The following is an 11,289-nucleotide window of genomic DNA, read 5'->3' as shown; positions in this document are numbered from 1 at the left end:
AAGGTCATGCAGAGAGCTTGTGATAAAGCTGGCATTTGTACTAAGGTCTTCCAGAATCCAAAGCCCATGTTCAGTCCTCTATACCCCACGTCGCCCACCCCCACAAGGACATGAAAAACGGATGGCAATGGGGGAAAAAAATCACTCGATAGGCCTCATTTTTCAAAAAAAAAAAAAAAACTATGTGTCGGGAATTTAAAAGAAAAATAACTTTTGGTGTTTGACTAGGCCAGATTTCCTTCATGTCCATGTTTTGTTTATGATTTATCAAATACCCAACTTGAAAAGACTTGAAATCTATTTGTGTATCTGGTGAAAGGACATGGAAGGAACTGAAGGAAGTGGGTATTGTGCAAACCCACAGGACTCTGCGGCTCCTTTCGAGGATTTGTGAAAGATGGCAGCCACACCCTGTTTATGTTGGCAGTTCTTCAAGCTGCAGCCAGATGAGAAAAATCTTCTGCCTCTTCCCTTCTCCACTCCCAGACCCCATCCACTTCTCTCCTATCAGGGTCATAATCTCTTACTGTGAAGCTAAAATAATTATACCCCTTCCCCAAATTCCCAGCTCTTGGCCTTAGGCCTACATTCTTGGGATCTCTCTAAGGCTTGACATTGGGGAAAGGGTCACCATGGTCAGTGCAGTCGTTTGTATGTAATTAATCTTTTCTAGATTAAAAAAATATGTGAATAAAACCCAAAAAACCCTCTAGTTTCTTACTCCTCGTTGCAGAGTCAAGGGTGTAAGGATGGAATTACTGGAAGACTGTGGTGTTTTTAAAAACCCCTGCCTATCTCCTTCCCTTCTTCCCAAGGCAAAATTTCAGAAAGGGCTCTCTTTCTTTGACATTGGCAGAATAAGAATATCTTCAATAGAATAAAGTCCGCCTTCCGTGGCATCTCCATCCCAGTCCCTTTTTGTCGGGCAGTTTTCACCTGATTGGTCATAATCTGCCAAAGTCTTCCAACTGCTTTCTTTTCGCCTTCAGACTCTTTCCAATTCAATCCTTCCTCCTTGACCTGCAGGAAGACCTCCCTAAACACAGGTCCAACCGTGTCTCTCCTTGCTCAAGAATATTCATTCGTATTGTTCATTAATAGCCTGACGACACCCAAGTTTCTTACCCTGATCCTCAAAGCCCTTACCACCCAGTGATGCCTGGTGAACCTGGCATGGAAATCAAAGATAGAAAAATATGAATAAAAAGCCATTGGATGTGGCAAGAAGGAAGTGGTGATCTGCCCAGCACAGTTTCAGTAGCAGCCCATCAATCTCAGATGGGATATCTGGAGTGGGGATCAGAGAGGGTTTGAGTAAAGCCAGGTGCAGAAAAAAATGAGATCACAGTTTAGCAGTAAAAGAAGAGAAGGAAATGGGAAAGCTGGTATCATGGCTGGCAAGGTCAGGGGAAAGAATTCTCAAGATTAGGGACATTGGAACAGATCTGGAGACTGAAGGAAAGGCCTTGGAGATGGATACGCTGCTGCAGTAGTTCTCCGTCATGGCTACTCACAGATCACAGCCAGTCATTGGCAGAAGCCAGAATTTAAGCCTGTGCCTCCAATCATGAGAGGTGAAGGAAGGTTGGATGAGAACAATGGAGGCAGATGGTAATCAGTGAATCAGGGAACACAGAATCAGGAAGGGAGGGGCTTAAAAAGGGAGGAGACGGCACAGAAGGCAAAATTATAGGACGCTATGTTTTTGCTTAAAGCTGGTCTCGTCTGCCTTTGCCAGTCATTGTTTTAGCTCATTGAAAATTACATAGAAGTTTATTTACTTTTCTGGGTCCAGGGTAAATGGAGAAGGTATTCTCTGAAATCCATTCTCAGTCTTAGAATAGATCTATAAGCCAGCACCGTAAACCCTAGAAAATAGTTGCTCAACCACACGTGTCAGGCAGATGTCGCCCTTCACACACACTGTCTGTTGTCTATTCTTCAAGAGACTCTGAGCCTTCAGTGCTGTTTGGAGTGATGGGAAGGGTTGAGGCTCTTCTGGGAAGCCGCATTGCTGTGGTATCCCCTGCTGAGAGAGCCCACCCCAGACGTTCCTGAAGAAGCCTTTCTGGGACACAGAACATGGACAAGCATGGAGCCAGTAGGAATCATGCATCCAATTAACTGTGTATTGCAACGCTGAGTTGTCCCTTAAAATAGGCCTTAAAATGACCCAGAGCTGATGTTGCTTGGGAAATGTACAACCACTCTGAATTTGCTTTATCTTAAAAGTAGCACATTTCAGTGGGCTGAATTTCATGGAGAAAAGGCAGCTGTGATTGGATACAGGCAGTCAGGTTGATTAACGTTCACTGAAGAGCGCTATCCAGTTGGATCCCAGATGGTGGGAAAGGCCTTGTCTATGAGGCCATAAAAAGCCAGATGAATAAGGAACATTTTAGTCTACATGGATGTTGCTGTCTTGGAGAGGCAAGAGAGGAAGAGAGGAGAGAGCAGCTGTCGGGTATCAAGTATCTGTTTATTTTACTGAATCATTAATGAGCTGAAAATCTGAAAATGGTCTTGAAATTCTCTCTATCAGATGTGGCAGATAGAAAGATAGAGGGAAAACCCAACAGATTCCCTCTGTGCACTGCCTCTATTATATTTCTGACTGAGGTCTCAACACGTCACTCTAACCCAATGTGTTTGGGCAGTCAGCTTAAGAGCAACCACACATGCTAGGAATGGCAAGAAAGAACCTATTACTCACCCATTTGTTGCCTCTCCTCAAGACCAAATTTTGAACTCAGCAATGCTGGAAATATTTCTGGATTGACTTCACCTCACTCTGATTCTTTCATTCTTCTGTTTGCTCCTCAAGTCAACATTTATTTAGCTCTCTACGATTAAGGGAAACCGGAAAGAGAAATCAGATGGTTTCAAGGTTGACGCCTTGAAATTCCCTAGCTGTACACTGTCTTGACCTCTATGCCTCCACCAACTTCAGCCTCTATGCTACCCCAGTAACACAATGTGGTAGCCCCATCCCAGACCTCACCATAATGGGAGACTGCTAAATTTAAAAATCTCAAACCCTAAAATTTCCCTTTATCGAAACTTCTTCTTTTTCTACTATGCAACTGTCAGTGAACCTATTCTTGGTGACTTTTTGTTCCTCAAACCCTCCCAGGTTCATGAGTCTACTGGCTCTAAGCTATTCCTACTACCACCCCTCATGATTTTCTTCTTTTTCCCTGTACTATTCCCAGACTTAGGTTGCTGGTGAGATCAGCTATTTAAATGAGGTCTACAACCCCACAAAGAAATTCACTGCTGCGTAAAATCCTTCCTGAGCCTTCTGTTGTCTCCCTATCATATTCCCCACAGCCAGCCCAAGATAACCTTTCTTGACACCCTCAACTGGATATGAATTCTCCCTGTTCTAAACTCTCATAGCTTGTACTTGTTACGCTCTCATGGCATCTATCACTTTCTGACTCAGACAACAGTTATGCGTCTACTTGTATTATTTCTCTTTGAGGTCTTTTAGGGCTTCAACTTCTTATTCATCTTTGTATTGCAGTGCTCGGCATCAAGCAGAAGCTTGGTGACTGTTTCCTGAATTGAACAGGACAATTTTTCTATACAGGAACTTTTAAAACTTCATCAGGGTATCAACTGCAAAGTTCAGAGGAGGGTAGATTTACAGAGAAGCAAACTAAAATGTAAACGAAGATATTAATTTCCCATTGTTGCATAATGAATTAACACAAATCTAGCAGCTTAAAACAATAGGCATGGGCTTCCCTGGTGGCGCAGTGGTTAAGAATCCGCCTGCCAATTCAGGGGACACGGGTTCGAGCCCCGGTCCGGGAAGATCCCACATGCCGCAGAGCAACTAAGCCCCTGTGCACCACAACTACTGAGCCCGCGCTCTAGAGCCCACGAGCCACAGCTACTGAAGCCAGCGCGCCTAGAGTCCATGCTTCGCAACAAGAGAAGCCACCACAATGAGAGGCCCGCGCACCGCAATGAAGAGTAGGCCCCGCTCCGTGCAACTAGAGAAAGCCCGCGCACAGCAACAACGACACAACGCAGCCAAAAATAAATAAATAAATAAAAATTAAAAAAAAAAAAAAAAGAATGCCAACCTTAAAAACAAACAAACACAACGGGAGAGGCCACAACAGTGAGAGGCCCGAGTACCGCAAAAACAAACAAACAAAAAAAACCAATAGGCATATTATTATTTCACAATTCTGTAGGTCAGAATTCTGAGCACAGTGTGGCTGGGTTCTCTGCCTACTGTCTTCCTCCTGAACAGGGTAAGAGAAGATAATGGAGTTTTGTAGCTTTACTCACCTCTTCAAGGAGAGTGTCGCATCTTGCATCTTATGAAGTTGGGAGGGAGGATATTTTCACGTACCTTTTGCAGATGAAACCAGGTTGAAGTTACTTGGAAAGAGCTTGTTGTTTAGTTCAAGGAGGAGTTTTCTTACAGTGAGAATTTTCTTATCTTAATCCACAGTTATAAGGGACTGAAAGGCTGTGAACCCTTGGGGTGAAGAGAAGTACTGAAGGGAAGTATTCATGTGTCCTAGGCACATAGCAGTGGTGAATGCATTTGGCCTTCCTCAGACAGCCATACCAAGTTTGAAGGGATAATTCCAGCTAACGTGGCAACTCCTGGGAGAAAAGAGTATCCTATCTGGACCACTGTGGGAGACGTGTTAATGTTCTGTCCCTTTGGATGAAGCACTTGCATGTGCATGCCTTGTCCCTCGTCTGCTGATCCTTTGCTAGGCCACCTTTCCAAATGTGAGCTGGGGTTCTGCTTCCTCATCTATAAGATGAGGGTCTCAAAGCCAAGCTGTCATGAAGACCAAAAGTTTGTGGATACAAACTGTAAACAGTTACACTGAAGTCAGTGTCATCACTGTCACTAGTCAAATCTGTCCACTGCTCTCCTAGTCTTGTGTTAAGTCCTCAGTTACAGTAGAGTCTTCTGATGGAGCTCCCTCTACTGGTTAATGAAAGTCTAACAGGATATCACATTTTGGTGTCTCATAACCGATATATCCTATGTATATAAGACTTTGTTCCATTTTACTTGCCTCTTCAAATTCATTGGTTAATTTGGTCATCTTTATGGCTATGTAATACATTCTTGACAATCTATATGTAACTAAACAAGTCAAGCCATATTTTAAATGCATAAAGAGAAATGGCTATTTCAAGGAAACCTATGGTGAATCTCTTCATTTCTACTTCTGACCAGAAAGGCTCCCTGCACCCTCCTGCTCTTTCATTTGTCTCAGTTCTGTTGTAAGCGGTTTTTCGCAGGAAAGAGCTCTCAGCGGGAGACCCTGTTGTCTTGTCACTAACCTTAAAGCAGGCACCCCCACGCTCTACTCATCTCCGGCCCTCACACATATTTCACATATTTTGGCCACACAATACCATGCCTAATCTGTTGGTTCTTTCTGTAGATCAAAGAAGTAGAAATGAAGAATAAGTAATTAACAGATGACCAGATCTCATCCCTAAATTCCCCTTTCACAGGCTGCGTGAAAAAGGTAGCATCTAAAGAAAATCACAAAAAGTCAGGAAGCCTGCACACAAGCCTACACACAGCGGGGTGTGCGGATGACTTTGACCCCATATCTCAATGATTCACTGACATTGCTTCCCTTTTTCCCTTTAAAAACTTTCATGGCCAAGCAGAATCTTTGGAGATGGTTTTTGGGGGACACGGAGTCCACCATCTCCCCAGATTGCAGGTATTCTGATTAAAAGCAACTTTCCCTTCTACCAACATTTGTCTCTCTCTCACGTATGGATTTTTGAGCAGCGAGCAGCCGGACCTGAGTTAGGTAACACTGTCCCAAGAACATTGAGTTGTTCGGTATATGTCTTGTTGGTGAACGATATATCTGGACCATGCCACAGCACAACAGGTGGGGGAATTGCTAGATCCTGGAAGTATTGCTCAATCATGTTTCTACCAGGGCCTGAGGTCTGAGACTGTGCAGGGTTCTATGAGGATCAAACAGGGAATGGGGCTTGAACGTTAAACTGGGTTTCTTAGCTTAAGGGTGTCCTCTTCTGTTGGTACAGAGAAGAGCAATTTCTTTTGTATAGTCACTTTACTCAGGAACAGAGATGGGTGAGTGTTTTGCTTGATTTCAAAATTTTTCTTAGGACCTTTAATTTTCCCTGCTCACTTCCTTTTTCTCGTTCATTACCAAATATTTAAGGAATACCCACCACAGAAATTGTGCCTTCCCAAGACCTTTGCCTTTTGTCCTGTGCACTTTCCAGCCTCTTTCTTTAAAAAGCAAAACAAAACATACAGCTTTACTGAGGTATACTTCACGTATTATAAAATTCAGCCTTTTAAAGTGTGCAATTCAGTGACTTGCAGTCTATTCACAGAGTTTTTCAACGATCACCACAATCTAATTTTAGGATGTTTTCATTAAATATTTTTACCCATATTCACTAGCAGCCACTCCCCTTTCCTCCCCACCCCCTTATCCCTATGCAATCACTAATCTTTCTGTCTGTATAGATCTGCCTATTATGAAGATTTCATTAAAATGGAATCATACACCATGTGGTCCTTTGTGACTGGTTCTTTCACTTGGCACGACGTTTTCAAGGTTCAGCCATATTGTAGCAGATGTCAGCACCTCACTCCTTTTTATGGCCCAATAATATTCCACTGCATAGATATACCAACGCTCTTCCTTTTGCTTTTTTTTTTGAGATATAATTGACATATAACATTATATTAGTTTCAGCGGTACCACATAATGGTTCAATATTTGTATGCATCGTGAGGTGCTCACCACAACGTCTAGTTAACATCCATCGTCACATAGCTACAGATTATTTTTCTTGTGATGAGAACTTTTAAGATTTATTCTCTTAACAATGCTTTCAATATACAGTCTCCAGGCTGTACATTATGTCCCCATGACTTATTTATTTTATAACTGGAAGTTTGTACTTTTTGATTCTCTTCACCCACTTGCCTTCTCCCTACTCCTGCCTCAGGCAACCACCCATCTGTTCTCTGTGTCTGTGAGATTGTTTGTTTCTTTGTCTTCCACATACACGTGAGATCCTATGTATTCGTCTTTCTCTGTCCAGCTTATTGGCTCAGCATATGCCCCTGTGTTCCATCCACATTGTGGCAAATGGCAACCTTCTTCCTTTCGGTTCTACAGTTTTTAGCTCTGACTCACCAGGTCTCTGACCGATTTTTAGTATTTCTCCCTTTGAGGAGGGGGGTGTCTCTTTTGAGGAGAGATTTCATCTGTGTTTCCCCGTAGCTAGGCCTCACTGCCTTATCCTCTTTGCCAATAATGCCAATATCTTAAGAGTTTTCAGGTCTGTTTCTAGGGACTATTTTGCCCCTGCCGGTTCTCAGTTATGGGCGTTTGACTCTAGATAGAGGTTTGTGCTTATTTTATTTTTTACAATGAACTGCTCTTTTTCGTTCTTGAACATAATCTGTGGGAATTCTTGCTAATTTATACTGAGGTGATAGCCTTCCAGTTCCCCTGGGGCATGTCCTAAGTCTTGTCTTCTGAGTCTCCACCACCCATGCAGTCCGCATAGTAGAAGTCAGGGCCTCTAGCCTTTAGCAAGACTCTCCAACTCTCCAGCACTTGTTCACTCTCCTGTGTTCCTGGTTTCACTACTTTTGAGGGTTTAGCTTATTACTCCTTTTCATTAAGTTAACTGGAAGTTCATTTAAAAGATGATTTTATTTCCAATTTAACATTTCAGGTGTTTCAGTTACGAGAGTCATTCAGGTATAGTATATAATTCACCACACCTCCAGGTCCAGAAATCCTCCATTGTCCTGGTCTTTAAAGATAGTTTCAATTCCCCTTCTTAACTTTGACCATATCAGTCATATCTAATGTTTATTTGTATTAAGACAGTTGCCATTCCTGATGTCTTTATAGGTTTGACATGACGGGTCTTTCTAGCTTTCATCCATCAGGTCTTGTTTCCTTGTGTACTTTAAGATTTGTACAACTCGATTTTCTTCAGAAAGTTATATGGGGGAATTATTTCAGCTTGGGTTTAAGATTTTCTCTTAAGGATTTGCATTTGCTTTTGATTGGTACTTGAGGGTACTACCAACCTGGGGCTGTTTTAAAATTAATTCTCACCTAAGATTCCTTTATCTGCAGAGGTTGTGTGAATTCAGACCACGAACCTCCATGAGGGTGCATGGTTACAAATTTTCAGTTTACTTTTCCCCATACCCAGCAGTAAGCCTGAGAGAGTTGAGATTTCTTTTTTGTGAGATAGGACTTTTTTTTTTTTTTGCTGTACTCGGGCCTCTCACCGTTGTGGCCTTTCCCGTTGCGGAGCACAGGCTCCGGACGCGCAGGCTCAGCGGCCATGGCTCCCGGGCCCAGCCGCTCCGCGGTATGTGGGATCTTCCCGGACCGGGGCACGAACCCGTGTCCCCTGCATCGGCAGGCGGACTCCCAACCACTGCGCCACCAGGGAAGCCCGAGATAGGACTTTTTTTTCCTTAATTTCCTTTCATATCAAGGTCTAGTCCACTGGACTCTCATACGTATGTCTGGGTCTCCTATCAAACTCTCCCCGAGAGTTTGGGTTTGGTCTCCTCTCCGCGAGCCTCACGTGCTTGTCACAATACAGGCCAAATATTACCAGAGTTCAGCAGATCCCCCCAATGTGAAAGTCCTCTTCAGAGCTGCCTTTACTCTCAGGATTCCTGATTTTTCTTTACATTTGGAGGTTGGAGATCTCCTTTTCTTTTCTTGTTTGCTCAGAAGTGTATTTTTAAATATTTTCTAAAAAATATTTTGTCCAGCATCTTTAGTAGTTTTGCAGTGGTGGGTGCATCTATGCTATTCAATCTGCCATAATAACAGAAATGTAATCTTTTCAATATATTTCAGAATTCAAATGATCACTTCTTTTCTTTGTACTTTAGCTCTCCCGGGTCAGGATAGTATCATAGAAATCCCTTGTTCATTCTCCTATTGGTGTTAGGTTCTAAAAATAGAAACTCAGAAAACAAACTCTAGATGAAACTCCATGTGGTATTTTCCATGGTGAGGAAGTTATGTCAAAGTCTAAAGGTATGCTTCTCTCCACATCCCCATTTTCATCAACTGGAATTTACCTAGGCACCCAGAGAGTTTGAAGTCTATAACAAAGTGGTTGTTGTTCTACTTGTGATGTTGTGTATGAGAAAGATCATTTACTGACCTGTGTTTAGTCCCATTCTCTCCTGCCTGCAGTCTGAAATTCTGAAAGGGTATGTAAGGGTCAAACACTGAGAAACTGAAGGTTGTATTGACATAAAAATTAATATATTAATTTGTGAAGTCATTGCTGGCGTAAGAGAGGAGAGTCAACTGTCAAGACTCAAAGAAGCCACAGGATTTGCCTGGCACTGAGCCAGTGCTGGATTTAGATGTGTTGACTCACTTGAAATCCTGCCAGAACACCAGGAATAACGTTAAATGCATTTCTCTTACATAGTCTAGAAACTTCCAGTCAACAGGGTCACTAATCTACCAGACCTTTAATTAACTGTGACAATGGGAAAACATTCTCTTCTTCTTACACCACTTAAGGGTATCTTAGATTTCCTTGTTCCTTAGACTGTAAGTCAAAGGATTCAACATGGGGATCACCACTGTATAGAAGACTGATGCCATCTTGTCATAGCCCAGAGAATGATCAGTGCTGGGGTGCATACGGACAAAGAGTCCTGATCCAAAGAAAAACGTCACTGCTGCCAGGTGAGAAGCACAGGTGTTGAAGTCCTTGGCCCTGCCTTCAACTGAGCTGATCTTCAGGATGGTGGCAGGGATATAACCATAAGATATCACGATGATTAAGACGGATGCCACACCAAAAATCACTCCTATCAGAAACTTTATCACTTGTAGGAGAAAGGTTTCAGAGCAGGAGAGGACTAATAATTGAGACAGGTCACAGAAGTGATTGATACCATTTGGTCCACAGAAATGGAGCTGAAGTAAAGCACACAGTTGGATCAATGAGCCAGAGAATCCAACTATATACGCTCCAACCACCACCTGCACACAGAGGGTGGGGGACATGATATCTGTGTAGAGCAGAGGATTACAAACAGCAACACAGCCATCATAAGCCATTGCTGCCAGGAGACAGCATTCCGTCAGACCCAGGCTAGCGAAAAAGAAGTATTGCATGGTGCATCCCATAAAGGAGATGAATTCAGGTTTCCGGAAGAAGTCTGAGAGCATTTTGGGTGTTGTAGAAGTAACATAGCAGAAATCTAAGAAGGATAAAGATAAGCTGCTGAGGAAGAAGTACATGGGTGTATGTATGGAGGAGTCCATCCTAATCAGGATAATGAAACCCAGGTTCCAGGCCACTGTCAAGAGGTAAGTCCCCAAGAACACTGAAAAGAGACCAATCTTGAGCTTGGGAGAATCTGAGAATCCCAAGAGGATAAATTTGGTGCCTGTTGTATTGTTCCTTCCTCCAGTCCTTGTCTTGAAGTCCCTTCAAACTGTAGAAGTTTGGGTTAATGATTGTCTATTTTTAATATTATGAAGCATACTTGTTTTGGATATAGTCTCATGTTTTTGGACAAAAATTATCCATAGTCAAGATAACTTTTTTAAACAATGTAAGAAATTATAAAAATTATTTAAAAAAACATTGGGAATCCCGTTTCTCAGTTATACGTGATAGTTTGTGGCAAATTTTTCTGCACACACATGTGTGCACACACATAAACACACAGATGTTGCCAAACCGCTGTCTAAAAATTGGTACTAGTTTACACAAGTTCAAGATTTTATGACAATATACCTTACCATCCCATTCAACATTGCCCATAATTATTTAGCTTTACTCTTTGACAATCTTACACATTAAAAAAAATACTTTTTCATTATTTTTTATTTGTACTTACTTTATTGATTTACTTATATATATATATATAAAACATCTTTATTGGAGTATAATTGCTTTACAATGGTGTGTTAGTTTCTGCTTTATAAAAAAGTGAATCAATTACACATATACATATGTTCCATATCTCTTCCCTCTTGCATCTCCCTCCCTCCCACCCTCCCTATCCCACCCCTCTAGGTAGTCACAAACAACCTACCTGATCTCCCTGTGCTATGCAGCTGCTTCCCACTAGCTATCTATTTTACATTTGGTAGTGTATATATGTCCATGCCTCTCTCTCGCTTTGTCACAGCTTACCCTTCCCCCTCCCCATATCCTCAAGTCCATTCTCTAGTAGGTCTGTGTCTTCATTCCTGTCTTACCCCTAGGTTC

At 42.3% G+C, this 11,289-nt stretch overlaps 1 protein-coding gene across 1 annotated transcript; it reads right to left on the bottom strand.

Annotated features, from left to right (window-relative positions):
• Positions 1 to 9,587: 9,587 nt before the first annotated feature.
• Positions 9,588 to 10,832, bottom strand: LOC113625129 (olfactory receptor 1440-like). The gene is made up of 2 exons (XM_027115648.1): positions 10,818 to 10,832; positions 9,588 to 10,490 (listed from the first exon to the last, which is right to left on the bottom strand). Exons 1-2 carry the CDS (start codon positions 10,830 to 10,832, stop codon positions 9,588 to 9,590), a joined length of 918 nt encoding a protein of 305 aa, XP_026971449.1.
• Between the last annotated feature and the right edge of the window lie 457 nt (positions 10,833 to 11,289).

The sequence above is a fragment of the Aethalodelphis obliquidens genome, unplaced genomic scaffold (genome assembly GCF_003676395.1).
Source record: "Aethalodelphis obliquidens isolate GAN/ISIS:26980383/991018 unplaced genomic scaffold, ASM367639v1 scaffold14, whole genome shotgun sequence".
Lineage (NCBI taxonomy): Eukaryota > Metazoa > Chordata > Mammalia > Artiodactyla > Delphinidae > Aethalodelphis > Aethalodelphis obliquidens.
This window is presented reverse-complemented; position numbering and strand designations above follow the sequence as displayed.